This window comes from Hyperolius riggenbachi, chromosome 12 (assembly GCF_040937935.1).
Source record: "Hyperolius riggenbachi isolate aHypRig1 chromosome 12, aHypRig1.pri, whole genome shotgun sequence".
NCBI lineage: Eukaryota > Metazoa > Chordata > Amphibia > Anura > Hyperoliidae > Hyperolius > Hyperolius riggenbachi.
This window is the reverse complement of record NC_090657.1, coordinates 116,641,701-116,667,789: the sequence shown is the minus strand read 5'-3', so window position 1 is coordinate 116,667,789 and position 26,089 is coordinate 116,641,701. Positions and strand designations below refer to the sequence as shown.

General features: G+C 43.6%; 1 protein-coding gene across 1 annotated transcript in view; it reads left to right on the top strand.

Moving 5' to 3' along the window:
* Window positions 1-26,089, top strand: part of MIF4GD (MIF4G domain containing) — a 97,150-nt gene that overhangs the window by 27,298 nt on the left and 43,763 nt on the right. The window contains exons 5-6 of the mRNA XM_068262250.1: window positions 18,775-18,930; window positions 24,870-24,962. Of these exons, the coding sequence (XP_068118351.1) occupies window positions 18,775-18,930; window positions 24,870-24,962 (249 nt within the window). The remainder of the gene's footprint in view (window positions 1-18,774; window positions 18,931-24,869; window positions 24,963-26,089) is intronic.

The window sequence follows — 26,089 nt, the reverse complement described above, 5'->3', positions numbered from 1 at the left end:
GCTCTATGGCAGTAAAAAAAGCTATACTCACTACTCTAGCTCCCATGGCACGTACGCCAAAATTGATCATTTCCTAGTTACAACCTCAGTTGTACCCCAACTGCACTATTTACGCCACATCCCAAATTCAATCTCGGACCATGACACCCTTCTGCTTTGCATTGACATGAAGATGAAAGTAATGACCCGTCCTTGGTGGAGGATTAATGAATCTCTAATACTCAAAAAGGAATCACGCAATTATATAGCCAAGATCTTGGACACCTATTTCCAGGAAAATGGATCGGAGGAGATCTCCCCAACTACTCTATGGCTGGCACATAAGGCCGTGGTAAGAGGCCATCTGATCAAATTGGCCGCCCAAAAGAATAAAAAATTTAAATCGGACCTAATAAATTTTCAATACCGGCTCTGCCGACTACAAAATCTTCATGCAGATGACCCATCCATATATCTTTTAAAACAAATACAAGAAACTAAGCAACAACTAGATATCCTATTAGCACGCTCTACAGAGAAGACCCTCAGAATGACTAAAGCCCGATACTATAGGTACATGAATAAACCTGACGCCTGGTTAGCAACCAAGCTAAGGAATCAGCGGAAAATGAATGTAATATCTAAAATCAGGGACCCCTCAGGTCATATAACAAGTAACCCAGAAAAAATATACAACATTTTCCACAAATACTATTTGGAATTATACACTAAACCAGCCCAATCACCACAAATGTCACTAGAAGAATACCTTAACGCTAACCCCCTCCCAAAATTTACACCAGCCACAATTAAAAAGCTGAACGAGGAATTCACCTCAGAGGAAATAGCCCAAATGATTAAAAAACTGAAGCTACACAAAGCACCAGGACCAGACGGTCTGAGCTCTATATACTATAAAAAATTCTTACCCCAACTCCTACCTCACCTAACCAACTGCTACAACCACATACGAAAACACCCTCTTAAACATCATGAGTTCCTAGAAGCCCACCTAACAGTATGCCCTAAACCTGATAGAGACCTCCTATTACCTAAAAATCACCGCCCAATAGCCCTACTTAACATAGATTATAAGGTCCTCACAGGTATTATGGCCTCTAGACTCAATCCACTTCTACCCGACTTGATCCATCCAGATCAGGTAGGCTTTATACCATTCCGCCAAGCCCCCGACAATATTAGAAGAATCACTAATATATTGCAGCATGCTAATGCAACCAAGACCCAGGTGGTGTCGTTGGCCTTGGATATTGAAAAGGCCTTCGACACCATCTCATGGGATTACATGCTGCAGACACTTAGACACATAGGAATTTCAGGCGAAATGCTCCACATAATTCAACAATTATACTCCTTACCATCTACGCGTCTAAAACTACCGGCACCATCCTCCCTGCCTATCAAAATCCAACGTGGGACTCGCCAAGGGTGCCCCCTCTCACCAGCCATCTTCGCCATCATGATGGAACCCTTAGCAAACACTATCAGATCTAATATAAATATACAGGGGTACAAAATTCACTCACACGAATTCAAACTCTCGCTATTCGCGGACGATGTTATGTTAACACTTACGAACCCGGTCATATCCCTCCCCAACCTACTAAAAGAACTCAAATGTTTTGAATCCTTATCAGGACTAAAACTAAACTATGAAAAATCAGAAGCCATGTTTAGTAACTTTCCTAAAGGAATGGGAGAATACATCTCTAACATTTTCAATTTTAGATTTCAGCCTCACTACCTGAAGTACCTTGGGGTTAAGATCTCCTCCGATCCTGATAGGTTATATCATTGGAACTATGTACCTATGCTAAAACACCTGGAAGAACTTCTGCAGCAATGGAAGGGTTATAAAATATCATGGGCAGGCAGAGTGACTGCAGTAAAAATGACGCTCTTGCCAAAGCTTATGTATTTATTCTGAACCCTCCCGACCTATTTGACTAAGAAAATACTGGAAAGGCTACAAAAAAGCATATTCAAATTTATATGGAACGATAAGCACCCACGTATCCACCGCAAAATGATGATGATGCATAAAAAAGAGGGGGGTATGTCAGTGCCATGCCTCTATAAATACTATCTAGCCTCCCAGCTGGCCTTCCTAACTATGATATATTTGCTGATAGCAACAGACCCAGATGGCTTTCCTTGGAAGATGCTTTGGTCTGCCCCCTGAACTGGAGGGGCTTACTATGGTCCTCCCTCAAAAACATCATAGCCCTCTCCTGTTTAGATGGTGGACCACTAAAAATATTAACACCTTAGGTGACCTACTACAAGGCGGGCGAGTCCCAGAGATGATATCTTTACAACATCAACTAGCACTCCCCTTAAATGAAAGATTTAGAGCCTTTCAACTGCTCCACTTTGCAAACTCACTATGCCACACTAATCAAACCCCAAGATCTACCCATCTGGAATTCATCTGCAGGTCAGATCCCATGTGCAGAGGCATGCTATCTACCCTCTACTCTCATTTTAACTCCACCACATCCCAAAATAAGCTTCCCTTCCAACTCGCCTGGGAACTGGATTGTGGTAAAGCACTAGATAAAGAGGAATGGACGCAATGCATGGACACCTTATCTAAGGGTAGCCTCCAGGTTACTAACATGGAGGTCTCCCTCAGAGTTCTACATCGTAGCTATCTGGTGCCCACGAAATTGCACCAAATCTCACCAGAAAATTCCTCCCTATGTTTCAGAGGTTGCCAGGTGCCGGGTACAACATATCATATATGGTGGACTTGTCCTAAGGTAGCACAACTCTGGTCTAAGATCATAAACAACCTAAATAAAATTATCTTAACTCAACTAGATGTTGACCCCATGATCTTTCTTCTAGGTTATAAACCAGAAGACATCCCTCATGCTTACCACAAACTCATACAGTTTGCCGCCAACTCCACTAAAACTTATATTGCATCTCAATGGCGACAACAGTTACTTATCTACCGATGTGTCCTAGACAAAATGCAAGAGACCATGCTCAACGAAAAAATTAAGGCTAACCTGATGGACAGAGCCCACCATTTTGATAAAATTTGGCAACCTTGGCTTAGCAACGTTACGTCCCCAAGTATTAAGAAAGCACTTGAACAGTTTTAAAATAATAAGCAAACTTAAAAATGGTTCTTGGCCCTACCTGGTGCACAAACTATACACACCTGATCAACCACTAAAGGTACCTGTTATCCCCTTTATGCCCTAAGCATTTATAACCACATTAAAAAAAGCTTTAGCATTTGTTGGCATATTATTCTTGTTTAAATGTTAATGTTTGACCTTATCGCACTAGAATCCTTACCACAACTATGTAATTCAGGTCATTGTTCAATGTTACATCAACGTAAGTTTCATTTATACAACCTGTAGCTTTTAATATTGATAACTGTTTATCATATATCCTGACTGTATGTAAGCCTCTATTATGAAAATAATAAAGTAAATTTGAAACTAAAAAAAGCCACATAAATCTAATTTCCATGGGTTCGTAAGCACGGAATCCACACGTGGGCGTGGAGTCCACAACCCAATCAGCATGTCACAAATATGACAAAAATTAGGTACATTTTTGTCTGGTAACCTCATACATCCCAGTTAATCCAGAGGGAGGCAAAAACAAAGAACTGTTACAAGGCTTGGGCCAATAACCTTTAGGCCCCTTTCATACATGGAGCAGTACTGCGTGTTGTGGCACTCTCCCATGCAGCAGCTCGTTGCAAGGGCAATGTAAGACTATAGGGTCTTAGACACTATGGCGACGTGGTGCGATGGAATTAACTAAATCAATGCAAAGTCCGCTGTACGTTGCCACATAATCCGTGCCTACTGCATGGATTATGCAGCAATGCAAGGCAATGGCAACGCAATATGTCTAAACTGATAATCATGGGGTGTAAGCACAGAGCGATGGTAATCCAGTGACGTACTTCCTGTCCAGCAGGGAGCACATCACTGAGCAGGGGGCAGACCTATAAATATTACCCTGTAGCCACAGTCTGCCACATGGTAATGTGCAAGGGGAAATGGTGCAGTGCGGTTGTCCTGCAGCGGGATCTCACGCCCCAGGACAATCACACTGCACTATGTATGAAAGGGGCCTTCAAACAATTTCTTTCCAGGTGGCAGATAAAATCCCTGGATCAACTCTGCTGGAAATAATCTAGTAATTTAAAGCCGTGGAGGTCCTTCAATGTAAGGAAAGCATTGAAGCTTTCTTTAAATGCAGAAATTTGCTAGAACTACTTCCTGTGATAAAATATTCCACATTTTAACAACTCTTGCTTTAAAGAATCCCATTCCTAAATAGATGGCAAAACCTTTTTTTTCATACAATCCTTCAGGGCAAGGTGAGACGTCGCTCCTCCCAGACGCAGGAACAGACAGCACTTCCCCTATAAAAGTCACACGGTCAGTACACCCTCAGCGCTGTTTGTTCCTGCGTCCAGGCAGGTCGGCATCTCCCCTTGGAGTGGGACCTGTGTGCTGGGCTGCTGGTTACATTTCCTAGGGTGGGCTGAGACTGTGGCACTGAGGCAGTCTAGCCTATCGTCCCATGCTGGACATTTGTGGGACTTGCCTACCTTTCTTCCCCTTTGAGGGGCAGCAAGTGTAGAAGGCGTGGAGGCTTCCCCTGGTGGTCAGCGGAGCGGGGACCGGAGGTAAGCGGCAGCCGGCTGGGCAGAGCGGGGCTGTTTGCACGTGGAGGATCGGAGATAGTTGCGGCTGTGAGTACGCGTGACGTTTCCGGTGTTGCGTAATTTCCGGTGGGTTTGCCGGAGCTCGCGTCTTATTGGAGGCTGGCTGTCAGTCTGTCAAGTGCTTCTGGTCCCGCCTCCTGTGAGCTGATTGCCGGAAGGGATTTCAGGGGAAAGCCGCGCGGGCTGCAGTTGGTGAGAGACAGCGCCTTGGGCTGGATATGAAGGGATCATGTCAGCTACAGACAAGATGGAAGGCAGCTCAGCGGCTCAGAAGGTGAAGTGGCTGGATCTCGTTTTGATGCCCTTTCTATATATGTTTTCTGGAGGCTCTTACAAATGTTTTTGTATTATTATTATTATTATTATTTATTGTATTTATAAAGCACCAACATATTACGCAGCGCTGCACAATAGATAAATGGGTTAACATACAAGGTAGGACATACAGGAAACTCACAACAAAACAAGATCATGCAAATGCTTTGATAATACAATGTCATAGGTTCAAAATAGAGATTGTCCACAAAAGGGGTGATTGTCAGTAAGATTGCATAATCAAGCTGGAAACACTACGGGAGAGGGCCCTACCAGAGGCTTACAATCTAAAGGTCTGTATGGTCTGTGTGTTTCAGGTGAAATTGCCAGAGCCTGCTGAGAAGACCAGGCCTCCACCTACATATAAAAGATGTCCTGTATGTAATGCTAAAATGGATTTGCCATATGCCAAGACTTTATGCCAGTTATGTATGGATAAGGTTATGGGTGAGCAACCAGGTCCATCTGTGCAGGACACATTGAATGCATTCAGAGCGGAGAGTAATGCCTCACTAGCATCATTTAAATCTTCTTTGTCTAGTGCAGGGCAGTCATCATCCCAGGAGGATGGGGTCGTGCCTGCTCTTGACACTGATAATCATGATATCACAGATACTGTGGTCAGTTCTGATGAATCAGATAATAGAGAAATAGATTCAGAATCAAACTCTCGATTTAAGTTTCGCATTGAGGATACTTAAATGCTAATTGCGGCTATCAATGATACTTTAGAATTAAACAAAGATAATACTTCTAGTTTATCTATTCATGATCAATTGTACAAGGGTATGGAAGAAAAGGAGGGCCTTGTTTTTCCTGTGCACAAGGCTATCAAACAGACCATACTGAAGGAATGGACTGATCCAGAGAAAAGGCTTTTGTTATCCAAAGCTTTAAAAGGGAGATTTCCATTTTCTGCGGAGGATACTGCCCTTTGGGATAAATGTCCTAAATTAGACACCCCTTTTTCTCAGGTAACAAAACAGGGAGATCTGGCATTTGAAGATCTGGGCGATCTGAAAGATCCTATTGACAAAAAGTTGGATGCTTATCTCAAGCGGTCTTGGGAGGCTAGTGCTACATCATTTAGACCAGCAGTCGCTTCTACCTGTGTAGCAAGAACATTAGAGTTATGGATTACCCAGTTAAAATCTAGTATTCTAGCTGGAGCTTCGGTTGAACAATTATTAAATTCAATTACTATTTTGCTTAAAGCGGAATATAACCCTGCATTTCAACTTTGCTCTAAAACATTATTTACAGTAAATTATATGCAACCAGCATTTTTTTTTTTACTAGACCAGCATTGGAAGGGTTACACAGGGCTTTAAAGTCCCTGGAGATTTTTGCAGCCGCATCCGAACTTGTTAGATACTTTTTGTTTACACAAATGTATCTAAGTGTTTATTGCGACTCATCTCTCTCACTGAGAAGGAGTTGGAGGACAGCCAAAGAGTGTGTAACATTTCTAAATATATACATATAACTAAATAGAATGTAACTATCTGAACGTCTGCACGGAACTTAAAACCTCTGTGTTTAACCCTTCCAATGCTGGTCTAGTAAAAAAAAATGCTTTTTGCATATAATATGCTGTAAATAATGTTTTAGAGCAAAGTTGAAATGCAGGGTTAGATTCCGCTTTAAGGCAGCGGCTTATTTGGCCGACGCTTCAGCAGAGTTGGTTAGGTTTACGGCTAGGTCCACAGCATTGGTTAATGTTTGCTGTAGAGCCTTATGGCTTAAAACTTGTAATGGTAATCTAACATCAAAAAATAGATTATGTGGTGTTCCTTTTACAGGAGATCTTCTGTTTGGTCCATAGCTAGATTCAGCTCTGGAAAGGACATCTAATTAAAAGAAAACCTTTACGAAGAAACAAAAATTGGTGCCTAATAAAACCTTTTTTCGTAGGCCCAGAATTAATCAAAAGGAGCAAGCAAAAGACCAAAAGAAAGGAAAAAGATGGACTTTTGACAAGTCGTGCAAAGGGAGTTTCAGGGCTAAAGCTCATGAAACCCAATCTAAGTCAGTGATTCATTCCTGGCGGTGGGGGGAAGATTAAAATACTTTTGTCACAGGTGCAATCAGATGATGAAGAGCCCGTTCAGTCATCAGCTGATTCGATTCGGGTATCGCATAGAATTTTCCCACCCTCCTCCGTCAAGATTTGTGCTGTCAAAGCCTCCAAAAGACCCCGCTCTTATTCCAGAGATTCTGGATATCCTACAGAATATGTTGTATCAGAAGGTAATTCGAAGAGTACCAATATAAGAGCAAAGAAAGGGGTTTTATTCGACAATTTTTGTGGTTAAAAAAACCATCAGGGAAATACAGGTTAATCCTAAATCTAAAATCCCTGAATCCATTCATAAAAAAAGAAAATATTTTGGATGGAATCAATTTTTTCAGTGAGAGATCTTTTGTTTCCAGGAGCATTCATGGCGTCTCTTTATCTAAGAGACGCCTATTGGCATGTTCCGATTCCTGTAAAGTCACAGGAATTTCTCAGATTTGCGGTAAAGGTAGACGGGATTGCGATGCATTTCCAATTCGTTTGCCACCCGTTTGGAATAACTTCTGCCCCAAGAATGTTCACCAAAATTCTGGGAGAAGCGTTAATTCCAATAAGAGAAAAGTCGATACTAGTAATTCCATGACAATAGACTCAACAAGTAAAAAATGTTTCTACCTCCAGAGAAGGTTTTGAAACTAAAATTAGCTGTGCAAAGTTTACAAATGGATCCCAATCCATCTTTGAGAACAATTTCTCGGATGGTGGGTCTAATGTCTTCCACAATGGTGGCAGTACCATGGGCATTAGCTCATATTCGGATGTTACAAACATTTTTTTCTACAGAACTGGGACGGACGTCCTCAGACGCTGGATTTCAGAGTATTTATTCTAGAAACTGTTGTGTTATCCCTTCAATGATGGTTGATGGAATCAAACCTTATGAAGGGCAGTCTTTGGAGAAATCCAACAGACTTTATCCTAACTACGGATGCAAGTTCGTGGAGATGGGGGGGGCCCAAATAGGACACAGAGCGTTTCAGGGGAAATGGACAAAAGCAGAATCCCTGAAATTGTCCAATTGGAGAGAGTTGAAGGCAGTCCATCTGGCTTTGGTGGAAGCTCAGTCAATAATAAATCACTGTCATGTGCTGATTCAGTCAGACAATATGACTGTAGTAGCATTTATAAACAAGCAAGGTGGCACGAGATCCCCGTTGTTACAGGAGGAAGCGGAAAGAATTTTTTTCATGGGCAGAGAACCATGTATTATCCTTGAGAGCAATTCATCTCAAATGGACACTGAATATGGATGCAGACAAGCTGAGCAGAAACAGGATTATGTCCTCAGAATGGTCTCTGAACAAGGAAGTATTCCTGTATATAACAAAGAAATGTGGGGTGCCAACAGTAGATTTGTTCGCAACGGAGGAAAATTGTCAAGTCCAGCAATTTTTCTCATTGAATCCGAGGGACAAATGTCTGGGGGTGGATGCGTTCAATCAAAAGTGGGCTTTTCCACTTCTGTATGCGGTTCCACCGCTGAATCTGATTCCAGCAGTGCTAAACAAATGGAGAGATTGCAGATCTCCAATGATAATGATTGCTCCATTCTAGCCAAGGAGAAGTTGGTTTGCGAGGATCAAATATCTGTCGTCAGGGGAGCCTTGGCGACTTCCAAAAAGACCAGACTTACTCCAGCAGGGGGAGATATGGCATCCTTATCCAGACAGCTTGAGTTTAGCCGTCTGGATCCTGAACTAATGTTGCTTAGGAAGATGGGTGTGTCTGATAAGGCAGCAGGTACTTTGATTTCTAGCCGTAAGGAGGTGACTAGGACAATTTATTTAAAATACTGGAAAACTTTTCATTCCTGGTTAAAGGGGTCAAAATTTGATATCCCTTCCATTCCAACGGTTTTGGATTTTCTCCAGGATGGTTGGGAAAAAAGAATATCGGTTAGTACTTTAAAAGTTCAGCCTTTTCGGCCTTTTCAGGTGTTCCAATTTCTTCCTCGCCTTTGATTGTAAGGTTTCTAAAGGCAGTTTCTAGAAAAATTCCGATATTTAAGCCATATGTATCCCCTTGGGATTAGTCTATAGTTTTTAAAAGGTTTGTGTAAGAGTCCGTTTGAACCTTTGCAGGAGGCTTCATTAAAGTTTTTGACTTTTAAGACAGTGTTTCTGGTGGCAGTAACCACGGCTAGCAGAGTGAGTGAGATCCAAGCCTTATCGATGAAAAGCCCGTATTTTCAAGATTTTCAGGATATACTTATTCTTCAAACTGATCCTAAATTTTGTACCAAAGTTATGTCAAAATTTCATAGATCACAGGATATTGTTTTGCCAACTTTTTTCAGTGAATCCGAAGTGTGAGAAAGAAAGGATTTTTCACATGTTAGATGTGAGGAGATGTGTGTTAGAATATTTAAACAGAACCTCAGACATCAGAAAGTCAGATTCTTTGTTTGTTTTGCATTCAAGTAAAAGTTTAGGTCAGAAAGCTTCAAAATCCACTATAGCCAGTTGGATTAAGCTAGCTATTGTTGAGGCATATACAATTATGGGAACTAAGGTTCCAGCATCGTTTAAAGCACGTTCCACTAGGGCTATGGCAACTTCATGGGCTAATCATGCAGGAGCTTCACCTGAGCAAATTTGCAAAGCGGCTACGTGGTCAAGCTTTTCAACGTTCATTCGTCATTATCGTATCAATGCAATGTCGGCTAATGACCAGGCGTTTGGAAGAAAAGTTCTCCAAGCGGTGGTCCCACCCTGAGGTTGTATTACTTGTTAATCGTCTCACCTTGCCCTGAAGGATTGTATGAAAAAAACAGTTAGTACCTGCTAACGATGTTTTGAACAATCCTTCAGGGCAACGATCCCACCTGGGTGTTAGTTTTTTTTGTCTTTGTGAAATAGATGCACATTGTGGGTTAGAGGTTGTTCACCTGTCCGGTACTTGGCTTAATGCACTGGGGGTGTACTGATCATGTGACTTTTTTTATAGGGGAAGTGCTGTCTGTTCCTGCGTCTGGGCGGAGCGACGTCTCACCTTGCCCTGAAGGATTGTTCAAAACATTGTTAGCAGGTACTAACTCTGGTTTTCCTCTATAAGCAGATCATGTTCCCCTGGCCTTTGTACTAGCCTAGGAACAAAAATGTCATCTGCCAAACAAGCTTTTGTATTGCCCTTTGATGTGTTACACATGTTAATCAGGTAACTCCCTCAGAAACCCACTTTGTTCAACCTTTCTTGGTAAGTGAAGCCTTCCATCCCTCTAATTCAGTTAGTTCTCCATCTTTGTACCTGTTCTAGTATGTCAATTTCCTTCCTATAGTGTGGTGCCCAAAACTGTATTCCATACTCCAGATTTGGCCTCACAAATTTACCATTTTATGCATACCAGAATTTTATCCTCTTTAGCTGTTGCTGCTTGGCATTGAATACAGTTGTTTAACTTATCAATAGACAGAAAAAAGTAAGTTGTTATTCCAAAAGGAGATCAACATTCCAGTCAAAACCATCTGAAACAAAAATGGAAAAGAGAAAATTAAAACAACAAAAAATGTATCTAACATTTCTACACTTATTTATATGGCTATGTTCACAGTGGGGCAATTGTGTATCTTGCAATGGTAGAAGCACAGACACAACATATGGAAAAAATTGTATTACACTTTATAGGTGCGGTGTGAACATACAGTGCATACAAAGCATGCTTCACTGCAACTGATAATGTGGTACCTCACTGCATGCACTACACTATTCCAACAGATTGTCGCTTTGCACTGCTAATGCATTGATGTGAACATACTAGGGTTGCCGTAGTATACCGGTATATAGGTATACCACGATTTGATTGTGCATTGTAATTATACCATGCACAATCTCGTTTTACCCATTTTCGGGGGCGGGGCTAGTGGGGGCAGGGCGATGTAGCGGCAGGGATGCGACGTAGCGGCGGGCGCACGAACAGCGGCAGGGATAAGTAAATGCTCACGTGCAGGGTACTGGCTTCATTCTTCTTCCTGTTCCTTCCCCTTCCTGTTCTTGCGTCACATTTCCCTCAAACAGCACCCCTTGGCACTATTACAAGGAGAAGATGCAAGAACAGGAAGTAGAATGAAGCCAGTACAGCGTGCAGGACCCGGCAAGTGAGTATTTACTTATCCCTGCTGCAACCCTAGAACATACCAATACAATATAATTGCAGCACATTAGCAATGTGATTATATTGTCTGGTGCTCCAGTGTGAAAGTATAAGCTACACTTGCTCCACACAAAGCAAAATTGCAGAAACATTTTTTGTAAAAGGACCTCTGTTAATGCACCTCAACCACCCTTTGATCTGGTATCTTGTTTGTAACAACATCTTGCATAAATAAAACCAAGGAGCTTACAATCTAACAGGAAATGCAGTTCTACGTGCCTACTCTCTGACATATTAATTTCATTCTAGACTATTTGCACAGAAACATGTACTTACATGATCACAACATAGATTTGAACAAAAACCTGACTTGATCACACAACATGTGATCACACAACAGTAGATGACAGAACTATAGCAGCAGGCTTTACATGGTGTGAGCTGTGAATAGGCTGTCCTCAATCCCACCCACACCACATGGCATTCAGATCAGGGGGTAAAATTAAAACCCCATAGCTGAAGTCAATGGTTGCTCATAGGAGGGAACATGACCAGAGGTTGGAGCTCAGCCAATACCCTCCATCTGCTCTGGACTGCACTGACAGCTACAGGACTGGTATAAGCTGAAGGCAAGGTTGAAGCCAAGATTCAAGTGGCTGTGTGGCACCGCTATAATGATTTAAAGGTAATGAAAGTGGCCACCAGCCCTTATTACAGGAGGAGTCTGCCTAGGGCACGCTTCACCCTTCCTCCCGTCCCAGTCCACGCCTGCCGAGTGTAACACCTGGCCATTCATAGCCGCCTGCTGCTATGTGTAATCTCTGTGAAGCAGGTCAGCAGCGGGCCGGGTCTGGCTGCGAATATGTGCAAAATGCTGTACAGCCAGCATAAAGAAAAGCACGATTCAGCACTTTAACTGCCACTGTTAGCCCCCTGCCCACCCCTTGTTTTCCTGGTGACCTAGGCTATGGCCCCCGTGGCCTTGCCTGAAATTTGGCAATGCCTCTAGTATGATTAGCCAGACAGCTCTCAAGTATTAGGTAGCATCCCCCAATATAGGTAGCCATATCCCCAGTATAGTTGAGCCAGAGGGGCCTCAACTATTAGGTACCTCTTAGTAGTTGGTCGACAAAAGAGCCCACCAGCCGTGGACTCCCTTATCAACGCCAGCCACTGACACCAGGCCCCCCCCCCTTGGCTATAAGCCTCATTAGTGACCAGTATAACTATAAATTAAAGTGGTAGTAAATGTTCAAGATTACATTGCTCTTCTGGTAGTCCATCCACTATCCAGCATGGTTTCCACTAGAGATGATTCGGAGCGATTCCATGCACATGAATCTGGACAGGCAATTGCAGTCTATGGAAAGTCAGCAACATTTTATTGCATCACCGGATTCGGGTGCATACTTGTATTAGAACAAATGCCGGCATGCATCTCGCAGACAAGTGGAAACGGGCCCTTAAAGTAAATTACATGCACTCCTTACATCCTCTGAAAAGGGGGTAATAGGCCTTGAAAAGACTTCTAGCACCAGAAACTATTTGTAAATGTGTAAACGTTGGCAGCCTAGAGAGATCATTTGTGAAACATGACAGTACAGGAAAAAAAATCCTGAGCCACAGGGGGCGAATTGTGTAGCACAAAAAGGTGAGTCTTAGGTGTTTTCTGTCTAAGGAAGCCCTTTACCTCATCCTCTGTTTCCTGCATCCCTTTTCCACAGTCTTCCGTTCACATGTTAAGGTGGCCATACACTGATCGATTTGCCATCAGATTCGACCCACAGATAGATCCCTCTCTGATCGAATCTGATCAGAGAGGGATCGTATGGCCACCTTTACTGCAAACAGATTGTGAATCGATTTCAGCCTGAAACCGATCAATCTGTGGAGCTGCCGCCACCCGGAAATCGATCGTTCTGTTGGTGGTGTGCGCAGTGATTTCCCAGCCGATTCGATCTCACTGTGATCGAATCGGCCGTATATCGGCGGGAAAATCGTTAGGCGTATGGGCCCCTTTACTGTGGCATATTCCATTCTGGCAGCACATTCTGGCTTACTCCACCTGCTGCAAGTCACTGTGGGCCCCCCCCCCCTGCCTTCCCCTCAGAGGACAGACATTGCTCAGCTGAAGCAAAGAGAGTCTGTATTTGCTTATGTACAGAACTGTCACCCGATCACTATGGGTGACCGTAACAACAACCATACCATTTCTTTTGCGCTTTTCTCCGATAGGACTTAAAGCGCCTAGGCTCTCTCCGATTCAGTAGTTGGTAGTAGGATTAAGTATCGCATAACAAATAAAATATTTCTGCAAACGCCAAACTGAACAGGTGGGTTTTCAGTTTGGATTTAAACACATCCAGAGATGGAGCTGTCCTGATTTGCTGTTTGGATTTAAACTCATCCAGAGATGGAGCTGTCCTGATTTGCTGAGGTAAGGTGTTCCATAACCTAGGAGCAGCATGACAGAAGGCTCTGGGACCAAAAGTTTTCAGGTGGACTCGATGGACTAGATTATTAGAACCTGTTTATCTGAGATTGAATGGATTGCTACGCAGCTGTAACATTTCTTTCATGTATCCAGGGCCCAAATTATGTAGTGATTTAAAGAGACTCTGAAGCGAGTCTAAATTCACTTTAACCTGCTGAGCGGTCTGGACGAGCTCAGCTCGTCCAACACCGCCAGAGGCTGCCGCTCAGGCCCTGCTGGGCCGATTTTCGTGAAATAAAAAGCAGCACACGCAGCCGGCACTTTGCCAGCCGCGTGTGCTGCCTGATCGCCGCCGCTCTGCGGCGATTCGCCGCGAGCAGCGGCGATTCGCCGCGAGCAGCGGCGAAAGAGGGTCCCCCCAGCCGCCTGAGCCCAGCGTAGCCGGAACAAAAAGTTCCGGCCAGCGCTAAGGGCTGGATCGGAGGCGGCTGACGTCAGGACGTCGGCTGACGTCGATGACGTCACTCCGCTCGTCGCTATGGCGACGATGTAAGCAAAACAAGGAAGGCCGCTCATTGCGGCCTTCCTTGTTTATTCTGGGCGCCGGAGGCGATCGGAAGAACGCCTCCGGAGCGCCCTCTAGTGGGCTTTCATGCAGCCAACTTTCAGTTGGCTGCATGAAGTAGTTTTTTTTTTATTTAAAAAAAACCCTCCCGCAGCCACCCTGGCGATTTAATCAGAACGCCAGGGTGGTTAACTTGTAGCCATGTTAAGAACTATAAGCCCTGCTAAACTGCCACTATCCTGCGACAAGATGAGGAGTTTATACCCCCCAAATCCCCTCTGCTATGTCCGGGGAGCGCTTCTTCTTCATAGAGGCAGAGCGTAGGGCTGTAGCTCTGCCTCTTGGCGCGTCAATCCCCACTGATCGCCGCCCCTCTCATTCTTCCTTCACAGAGAGGGGCGGGGGAGAGGCGAAGATCCGCACAGCGATTGATGCGCATGGAGGTAGAGCTGCAGCTGAAAGCTCTGTCTCCATGAGCAGCAAAATCCACGACCAAGAAAGTCGTAGGATTTGGGGGGTATAAAACCCTCGTTTTGCCGCGGGATGGCGTTGGTTTAGCAGGGCTTATAGTTCTTAACATGGCTACAAGTTAAAGTGAATTTAGACTCGCTTCAGAGTCTCTTTCAATGCCAGTAAGCCGATCTTGAATAGGACCCTCAATTTTATAGGTAGCCAGTGAAGGAAGTGCAAGACTAGTGTTATGTGGCAGTGATGGGGTTGGTTGGTTAACAGCCTGACAGCAGTATTCTGTATCAGCTTGTACCTTGTACCGCCCTTTTTTGGAAAGCCAGTGTAGAGAGCATTACAGTAGTCCAGGTGGGATGTAATGAAGGTGTTATGATCACTTCTGCAGCATGTACTGCTGGCTGCAGTTTTACTGTAGACAAACCGTTTTTGATTTCTTTGCGTGCATTTGCTCGCATAGTTTTGCCTGCGCTCACACTGAGCGTTGATTCCATCTACAGTCGCTCTGAAGTTGATGACGGTTTAAGATGCTTTTGTGAAAGCAAACAATGGCCTCAATTCACTAAGGTTATCTCCTGTCTTTAATAACTCTTCTAGAGTTGTTACCATGGTGATAAGGCATGTAGTATTCAGGAAACATTTTACCTCAGGCAAACCTAAAGTTAACTCTTCTGTCTTTAAGTTAACTCTTCAATCCTTAAAATAACTCCAGAGTTAAAGACAGGCTGTTTATTAACTGCATGTGAAAATAACTACAGAGGAGGAAAAATAACTACAGAGGAGGTAACTTAACTACAGAGGAGGTAACTTAAGGAATGAAGAGATAAGATAACTCTCTCTTATGTGGAGGTAAGTTTTCTCTTGCCTTATTATCTCCAGCATGATCTTAGTGAATTGAGGCCATTGTCTTTTGCAATGGAGCTGCAATCCCTTTCTGGCAGGCTGCATATCATTGTCTGCCCTTTCCTGCTGTCAGCCTTTGATTGATTATCATTCACCTGTGTGGGAATCTGCATGTCTGCTCCCATTGGATGACCTCAGTATAAAGGACTGCTTGCTGCAGTGCTCCATGGGCTATCATAGTTCCAGGATAGCCTGTCTTGCTGCTACTCTGGCCCCAGACTGTGTTCATAGTTCTAATGTTAATTCATGTGGACTGCACTGATCTCCTGCGTAGGAGTCAGTGAGTCCTTCTAATGCAGGATACACACCATGCGCTTCCACGTCGAATGCGTCCGTCGATACGCGTCGATTCGATTATTTCTGAGCATTTCCGAACGAATTTCGATGATTTTTAGGTCGATTGCCATGTAAAGTATGGCAAATCGACCTAACGATCCATCGAAGCTTGAATCGGACATGTCGGAAATAATCGAATCGACGCGTATCGACGGCCACATCGAACGCGGAAACGCATGGTGTGTATCCAGCATAAGTCCTGTTCCTGTTTATCAGTATTTATTTGCTGGTCTTGCATCATATATTGGTTCATCGCCGATATATACGCATACTAGCGCATTTGTTATTTTCCTTGTATTAGTGTTAAGTTAATACATCAGTGTCGCTGATATATACGTACTCGAACTGTTTATATCCTATGTTCAGTCAGTCAGTTTCCGGCACGTTTCGGTAGGTTGCACTTAGCGTGATCACCCGTGCTTACTTAGTTCAGTCCTGTTCCTGTTGCCTTGCGTGGATTGCGCTCACTTCTGCGTAGAAGTAGCGAATCCTTCCTAGTTCTGTTCCTGTTACCTTGCGTGGATTGCGCTCACTTCTGCATAGAAGTAGCGAATCCTTCCTAGTCCTGTTCCTTGTATTGCTCCATTCCTAGCTAGTGTTCCTTGCTTATGTTATATATCGGTTCATCGCCGATATATAAATGTTAGTCAGTCGTTTGTAGTTTCATTGATAGCTGTAATTATAATACGCTAGGAATATCATATCCATTGCATATTAAGTACTGTTGTGGTTGCTCGGATCCACGCCTACTCTGTGCGCCACATCTCCTACGGGAGTCAGATTTCTCCTCCACTACAACTGGGGATATCCTGGTTCCTTGTGCTTGCGTGTGTGTCTCCTTCACGTCAGGTTATGTATGTCGTGCTGACTGTTACATAGTTACATAGTTGACTGTGGAGAATATACCACCGAGCGTAACAGAAGGCATGAACTAAGGTTGGCAGATCTTCTGAGGGGATGAGGTGTTTGATTTTTGTGATGTTCTTCAGGTGAAAATAGGATTTCACCACAGCAGATATGTCAGTTCTGAAGTTTAAATCCCCATCAGTTAGAACTCCCAGGCTACGCACCTGCTCAGAGCGGTGTAGATTTGTGCCTCCTATTCCCAGTGGTAAAGACTGCAAGTTAAAGTGGACCCAAAAAAATACAAGATTTCTGAAATAAAATCTCTTTTCTAAATTACAATAATAAATAGAAGCCTTTTTTTCAGCTGCATGATGACAAATATAAAATATTTTACATTTATTGGAGGAACCCCTCCCTTCCTTTCATACTGCCGGGACAGAATCGGCAAACTGGTGGAGTAGAAGGTATCCGGCAAAGGCGGAATTGCTAATGACTGCCACCTGTATAACCCTAGTAATGAAAGGAGAAGGGTGAAAAGCATGCACTGAAATGCTCAGACTTGAAGAAGTGTTTATTAATCTTTAAAAGCAAGAAGTTTGCTTTTACTGATGGCTAACACTGTACAATACCCTACTGCTACTACTTATTTATCTTTGTATGTGTCAGTGGTGCAACTAAATATTTTGAATTCAATAAATGTTTGGTTTGGGTCCGCTTTAAGTTGTTTGGTTGTCGTGCTGCCCTCCGATCAGAAGGACTCCAGTTTTACCTGCATCTAGGCTGCTTTCACAGTGGGACGTTACAGGAGCACGTTAGAGCAGCCTATAACGCAGCCCACCGCACAGTAATGAAAAATCAATGTCCACGTTGCACGTTCACAGTGCCCACGTTGCGTTACATTGTAACGCAAGAAGTCAAGACAACGTACTGCATGCAGTACTTTATACGCGGCTACGCCGTGTTAGACTGCTTGCACATGCTCAGTAATGTTGGGGAGGAGGGGAGAGCGGCCAGGCACATGGCTAATTAATATTCACTGCACTTTGTGACGTGTGCAATGGTTACTTCCTGGAGCGGCCGCTCTGTGCGGCGATTGGCTGGCGGGACCACGTGATGCCGCATGCGTCCAAGAGTACGCATCACGGACACCAGAGTGAGCTGCACAACGCAGCTCGCTCTTACGTTCACATCCAACACCACCAGGCGTTGCATTAGGGGCACGTTATGCGACCATAACGTGTCCTAAAACGCAACGTCCTGGTGGGAAAGTAGCCTTTTTATCAACCAGTTGTCACTCATCCATTGCTGTAGTTCGCCTAAGCAGGCGTTTATAGTTTGTAGTAGTTGACAATGTTTATGTAGCTTAAAGAGGAACTGTAACGGCAAAACGTCCCCTGGGGGGTACTCACCTCGGGTGGGGGAAGCCTCCGGATCCTAATGAGGTTTCCCACGCCGTCCTGCGTCCCTCGGGGGTCTCGCTGCAGCCCTCCGTACAGCCGTGACGTAATATTTACCTTCCTGGCTCCTGCGCAGGCGCTCTGATGGCTGTCGGCTCCGAAGTAGGCGGAAATACCCGATCGCCGTCGGGTCCGCTTTACTGCGCAGGCGCAAGTCTCCGGCGCCTGCGCAGTAGAGCGGACCAGACGGAGATCGGGTATTTCCGTCTATTTCCGAGCCGAATGCAGCCACAGCGCCCCCGCTGGAGCCAGCAAAGGTAAATATTGAAATTACAGTCGGGCCTGTCGCCGGCTGTTCAGAGGGCTGCAGCGAGACCCCCGTGGGACGCAGGACGGCGTGGGAAGCCTCATTAGGATCCGGAGGCTTCCCCCACCCGAGGTGAGTACCCCCCAGGGGATCTTTTTAAAGTTACAGAGTCTCTTTAAGTTAGGCACCTCATGAAACATATGAAAACCGTATTAAAATGTTTATTCTTTTATAGAAGAGGTGATGTTGCCCTTTAATTTCTGTTCATCTGTACCTGTGTTTGATAACCTATTCCTTTTTAACTTGGCTTTGTGCTTTTCAATTGCATTAGGGTGAAAGTAAACAGTCAGGCCGAAGTGTCTTCCGCAGTGCACTACTAAACAGACTGCAGAGTGAATATCGCAACCGAGAGGAAATAAGAAGTCGCTCAGTGCAGGAGTGGGTGTGCTACGTTGGTTTCATTTGCAATGTTTTTGATTATTTGAGAGTAAGTATGAAGAGTGTTTGTGTTACACAGGTAGAGTCCAAGCAAAGGCAGAAACATAACTTAAAGCGGATCTGAGATGAAAAACTAACTATAACAAGTAACTAGTCTATATATCTTATGTACAGTTTAGATGGTTTAAACAGCAAATCTGTCTGCATACTGCTTTAATAGAATATGATTATTTCTTCCTGTGATACAATGACAGCAGCCATGTTGTTTGTAAACATTACACAGAGGCAGGCTTATCTACACCATCACCACTCAGACTAAAAAAACCTAATCCTCCCTCCTCCCCTCTGCCTCTGAAATCTCTGGCTAGTAATACCTCCCCCTCCTCCTGCCCAGATTGAGCTCCCATGAGCCCTTGCTACTGCCAAGGCTCTCTGAAAACTTTGGGTGGGGCTTATTTAGTTTATAGGGAATTAGAGTATTAAAACAAAAACAAAAAAGTATTTGGCTTGAGGAATGCCCTATAAACTATAAGAAAGTAACACAATTATGCAATGAGTAAAAGTTCATGTCTGATCCACTTTAAACGGGCCCGAACTCATGCATAGCACACAATAAAAAGTTTTCATTCACATACAAATGCTGCAGAATCTTCTGCACTGAGTTTTGTTTATTTAGCTACACCAGAGTGTAATTACCTGCAGAAGTCCCTTATTAGTAGGTGCAACTCAAAGCTCCATGACTGTTTCTGTACAGGAAAAGACAGATGCTTTAACCCTTTATGTGCTCTCTGAAAGTTAATCTAGTTAAATATTCACAAAGATGGAGACACCGAGAGCCCAATATAGTGTAGTATGTACTGGTAGAGTGGCTATGTAAGGTAAGTATGCAGATATACTCACAAACAAGGGTTACCATTTAGGTATCCACTATATCAGCAGGACTAGACCTGTCCCAACTCAGGATTAAGAAGTCGCTCTCCGTAGATAGGAAATACGGGGCAACACCCCTCCACCAAGGGAGGACACAGGAACTGTACATGTATATGCAGACAGAGGAGCCAAAAGAATAACATTTACTAAAAATGTTAAAATGAGGAAGCAGAGGAGGACTTACCTCCTCCAAGCAGACACACAGAGACTGTTTTATATATTCAAAACCACAAGGATTTGTGTACTTCAAAAAGTGCAAGTGTGCATTAAAAAGTGCATTAAAAACACCATCCTGAACCTGCACAAATCCCAGTTGATCCAGGGTAAGGCAAAAAACCTTACAAGGCCTGGGCCAATTAGTCTTAAAAGGGAAAAAATCCTTTCCAAGTCCAGATGGCAGTCAGATAAATCCCTGGATCAACTCTCCTGGGAATTACCTAATAATTATAGCCGTGGATGCCCTTCAATGCAAGGAAAACATCCAACCACTTTTGTGGAGTGCTGTAAAAAACAAAAACGGACACTTACCTGGGGCTTCTATCAGCCGCCTGTAGCTGTCATGTCCCGCACAGTCTTCCTACAATCACTCGTTCCCCGCCGCTGGTCCTGATCTAATTGCGTGTCTAATGCGGCTGCACGGCCGTGGACGCGCACGTGTACGCTCGCGTCTCTGGGAGCTTAATGTGCAGGTGCAGTATAAGAAAACCTTGCACTGCCCCTGTGCAGTAAGCTGCCGGAGACATGAGTGGGACCTATGCTGCGGCCACCTACTACTGGCTACACCTATCCCTGTCTACCTATGCTGCGGCCACCTACTACTGGCTACACCTATCCCTCGCTACCTATGCTGCGGCCACTTTATTCTGGCTACACCTATCCCTGGCTACCTATGCTGCAGCCACTTACTACTGGCTACACGTATCCCTTGCTACCTATGCTGCGGCCACCTACTACTGGCTACACCTATCCCTGGCTACCTATGCTGCGGCCACCTTATTCTGGCTAAACCTTTCCCTGGCTACCTATGCTGCGGCCAGCTAATTCTGGCTACACCTATCCCTGTCTACCTATGCTGCAGCCACCTACTACTGGCTACACCTATTACTGGCTAACTATGCTGCGGCCACCTTATTCTGGCTACACCTATCCCTGGCTACCTATGCTGCAGCTACCTACTACTCGCTACACCTATCCCTGGCTACCTATGCTGTGGCCTACTAATTCTGGCTACACCTATCCCTGGCTACCTATGCTGCGGCCACCTACTACTGGGGTGGGGGGGGGGCACATTAATGTAAGGAGGGGGGCCCTGGGTCCCTATAATTGTATTCTACCGTAATACCGTGTTGTTGTTTTTTTGTTTTTGTTTTTTTTTACGGTTATTATACCGTGGAATTTCATACCGTTGCAACCCTAGAACATACCAATACAATATAATTGCAGCACATTAGCAATGTGATTATATTGTCTGATCCAGAGTGAAAGTATAGGCTACACTTGCTCCACACAAAGCAAAATTGCAGAAAAATTTTTTGTAAAGGGACCTCTGTTAATGCACCTCCAACCCCTCTTTAAAGGGGTTCTGTGGAGTGCTGTAAAAAACAAAAACTGACACTTACCTGGGGCTTCTATCAGCCGCCTGTAGCTGTCATGTCCCGTGCCGTCTTCCTACAATCACTCGTTCCCCCGCCGATGGTCCTGAGCTAATAACGTGTGTAATGTGGCTGTGCGGCCGTAATGCGGCTGTGCGGCACGTGTTCGCTCATGTCTCCGGGAGCTTACTGTGCAGGCGCGGTAAAAGAAAACCCCGTACTGCACAGTAAGCTGCCGGAGACGCGAATGGGAGCTAGCACTATTCGTCTTGTTAGATGAATAACTGACCGGCGGCGACCGGGTGATCGGAGGAGGACGGCGCGGGACATGACAGCTACTGAAGGCTGATAGAAGCCCCAGGTAAGTGTCAGTTTTTGTTTTTTACAGCACTCCACATAACCCCTTTAAATGCAGATATAGAGTTTACCATAACTACTTCCTGAGGTAAGATGTTCTAGATTTTAACCACTCTCACTGGGAAGGACCACTTTTTAAATGGCAAAAACTTTTTTCCTCTACACAAATCATGTCCCCTTGTCCGTTGTAAACCCGTAGGGACAAAAAGCTCATCTGCCAAGCTTTTGTATTGCCCTTTGATTATTTTTTTTTTTTAGGATCTCTAAATTGTGATGAAAATGTTTTTCCGCTAATGGTTATCATGCTGTGTCTAAACTTTTAGCGCAGAAGAGAAGTTCTGGGTTTAGATCCACTTTAAGAAAAAAAAAAAGTTCTGTGAACTTTTAAGTATCGTTTTCAGATTTCAGTGTCTAAACTAATCTCATCAATTTTCTTGTCTTTATTGTTATCTGACTATCTAACTTCTGACACATTCAGGAACAGATTTGTATTTCTCACCATCCAAGGCCCGCTGTGACCAACCGTCCCCTGACCAACTCCCTCTTAAAAAAAGGCGCTAGTCTACTTTAAGGGACCCAGCAGGAAACCTCATAGGGGAATTCCATGAGGGCCTGTTCATACTAGGGGCATTTTTTAAGCGCTGGCTATTTTCAAAATCGCCCTGAAAGCGCTTGTGCACATCTGAGCAGTTTGTTTCCAATCCACTCAGAAAAGCAGTGCATGGGCCATTTTTGAGGCAATTCCGCCTCAATTGAAGGTATAGGAAACGCAAAACACTCACAAAATCGATTTGTGCAGTGATTGCATGAGCATTTTTAAGAATAAATAAATTGTATTTTTTCTTTTTCGGATCAAAGAGTTCACTTCCTGACTGACATCAGGAAGTAAAAAAACCGCAATCGCTCTGAATAAGCGCTTAGAAAAGAAACAAAACATCCAATGCACAGAAATCGAAAAAAAGCATAAAAAATTCCAACACGAATGACTACGCAAGCGGAACAGAATGTGGATGAAGCCTTCATGGCACCCTCTCAAACTGCTAAGTTTCCGATAGGTTGTAGCAAACTACACCCAAACTGTTTAGCCAAACAATGCTTTGTGCTGTGATTGGAGAACTGTTCCCTACGAGGTTTCCTGCTGGGTCCCCTAAAGTAGACTAGACTAGCGACTAGCGTACCAACTGATTAAGTGTAAACAGGGCCTAAGAGAGTTCAGACAGTAGTGGAATGTATACACAAAAACTGACACTTGGCACACAATTTTGACATTCTTTACTTAGGGGTATACTCACTTTTGTTGCAAGCACTTCAAGTATGAATGGCTATGTGTTATTATTTCGATGGGACAGCAAATTTACACTGTTTTACAAGCTCTATACTGACTACTTTGTATTGTGTTACAAAAATGCCAGAAGCTGTTCCATTGTGTGTCATCCCTTCTCCTTAGCAACAGAACACCTAGAGATAAAGCCCCAGACTGTGGAGCAAGAGATCGACTCCTGATCCCTGCAGGCAAAAGTAATTGAAGTGGTGTACATAGCTTAACAATCAACTAGCAATTGTTAAAGTGTACCAGAGCTGAAAATTAAAGATTTTATATATAACTGGGGCTTCTTCCAGCCCATCCACTCTGATGGCTCCCACGCCGCTTCCCGCAGCTATGAGAACAGTGTTCCCGCACTTTCCTCAGTCGGAGCCAGTCTAGCGTAAGAGAAGTGCACTGTTTGCGTATCTCTCCAGCAGCCGCTGGAGAGATGCGTAGAGGGCGCACTTCTCCTGCGTAGGCTGGCTCCGATGACATCAGTGATGGGACCCGGTTCTCATAGCTGCGGGCAGCGGAGGACTGCGGCATGGGAGCAATCCAGGCGGATGGGGCTGGAGGAAGCCCCAGGTATGTATAAAATCTTTTTAATAATGTCAGCTCTGAGTCCCTTTAAAGAGACACTGAAGCGAAGAAAAAACTATGATATTATGATTTATATGTGTAGTACAGCTAAGAAATAAAACATTAAGATCAGATACATCAGTCTAATTGTTTCCAGTACAGGAAGAGTTAAACTCCAGTTGTTATCTCTATACAAAAAAGCCATTATCTCTACGACTTTCAAAAGTCCTGGAGAGGGCTGTTTTCTGACTTTTATTATCTCAACTGTTAGTTAACTATTTACTTTTCCTCTGCAGAGGAGAGTTCATTAGTTCACAGACTGCTCTGAAAGAATCATTTTGAATGCTGAGTGTTGTGTAATCTGCACATATTAGAGAATGATGCAATGTTAGAAAAAACACTATATACTTGAAAATAAAAATATGAGAATATTTTCATTGCTGCTAATCTTCTAGTAATTATTCATAGTACACAACCAATTCATTATCATATATTTTTTTTTCGCTTCAGTGTCTCTTTTTAAGTGTGACAGTCATTGAATGTGTGTGTATCAAGGTTAGTTGAAGGGGAGTGGAAGGGTAATTACCATTTTTCATGAAAATAGGTATTGAGAAATTATTAGCATCACTTCTAATCAAATAACGTTCATCTTACCTCAGCGAATGTTAGAGCTGCTTTCTCTCTCCATCTTTCCACACCACCACCATTCTACAGCCCTAGGCCCTGGCTTTTGATGGCTTTTCCTGAATTCTGGCTATGTTTGTATATAATGGCTGCTGAATTAACTACAGTGTTTTCAGATTTGCTGCTCTTCTACTGGAAAGCATAGTTACAGCTGAGTAGAGCATTTCTAGCTGCTCTTGTGCCCTTGAGGAGGCACCCTTTGGGAACCCCTATGAAGACCACAATCCTACAAATATAAATTTTGCAAGCACCAAACACTAATTGCTAGGAGGCTGTATACAAATTGGTGAATGCTGTTCTTGCCAAAATAAATTTTGTAATTTAAACAATACATTTACCCTCGGCCTGGACATACCTGACGATGCTGCAGAGAACATATTGCAAGTGTAACAGCAATTAGCCATTTTGGTGTGCCCACTGTCTAGTATGGCCATATAATAGAGCTAAAACATTAATATGTGCTCTGAACAGCTGTTTTTGTTTGTTTTATCACCTTCCTTCTGCTTTCAGTAACTCATAAATGTGTTGTTTTTCCTTTAGGTCAATAATATGCCAATGTTGGCCTTAGTAAATCCTGTTTATGACTGCCTTTTCCAGCTGGCACAGCCTGAGAGTCTGCAGAGAGAGGAGGAGGTATTAATAAGTATTTGTTAATTCAAAGGTGGTTATCCTTTACTGTGTATGTGTTTAGTTCACCAAAAATTCAAATACTGTATATCCATATGGCAGCTAAAGTTTTTTTGATCTGAACATTAATAATTATGTCTACTAACATAAAAATATGAGGGAAAGGGGGGGGGGGGGGAGGGGATAGGCATTAGGTGGAAACAAATCACAGACAAGTGGCTACTTCATAAAGAATTATGTGGTGAGATGGAGGGGTATGTGGACCAATGGAGGCAGAAACATAAATTCACAGAAAATCATGACGTCAGATAAAATAAAAAAGCTCGACATTAAACATTGAGTTCAGTACTGTTACAATGTAGACAGGTGGGGGAGGGGGAACAAATCACAGGTAAACACTTAACACATATTTCTGTGGTGGAAATGGGGGGGGGGGGGTGATGAGAACCAGTGGAGGCAGAAAAATAAAAAAACATTGAACAAATAATTGAGGCGTTAAGGTTAGCACTAAGTCCTGTATGTCTTGAAATGCTAGGTACACACTATGAGATTTTCTGGCAGATTTACTGTTTGATCGAGTATTTCCAACATGTCCGATCTGATTTCCGATCGTTTTCCAATCAATTTTCAATAGGAGGGAATGGAAAACAGTTGGAAATCGATCGGGAAATGATTGGAAATCATATTGGACATGTTGGAAATAATCGATCTGACCGTTAATCTGCCAGAAAATCTTATAGTGTGTGCCTAGTATTAAGCAACATCATTATCCATTCAAAAGTTTTAGAGTGCTGCACAGATTCAGTGCCACTTTTTTTCCCCTGTGTTGTTTTGTTGTATGTTGATGTAAGCTCATTCTTTTTAGTAATTTGTTAGGCTTGATTCACACTAGAGCCCAAATTAGTCTGTTTCACCAAACGGACCACAATGGAACCATGTTATTATGACCTGTCTGATGACATAGATCTGACAGCAAACAAACCCATCATGGTCATATTTACTGCATGGTATGACAGCACATTGCTATAAAAGAGGCACTCACACGCTTTATGGACCTGAACCAGTTTTATATGCTCCTGTACTGCCTGATGAAGCGGGATTGTTGACCGCAAAACGCGTTGCGATTTTATGGA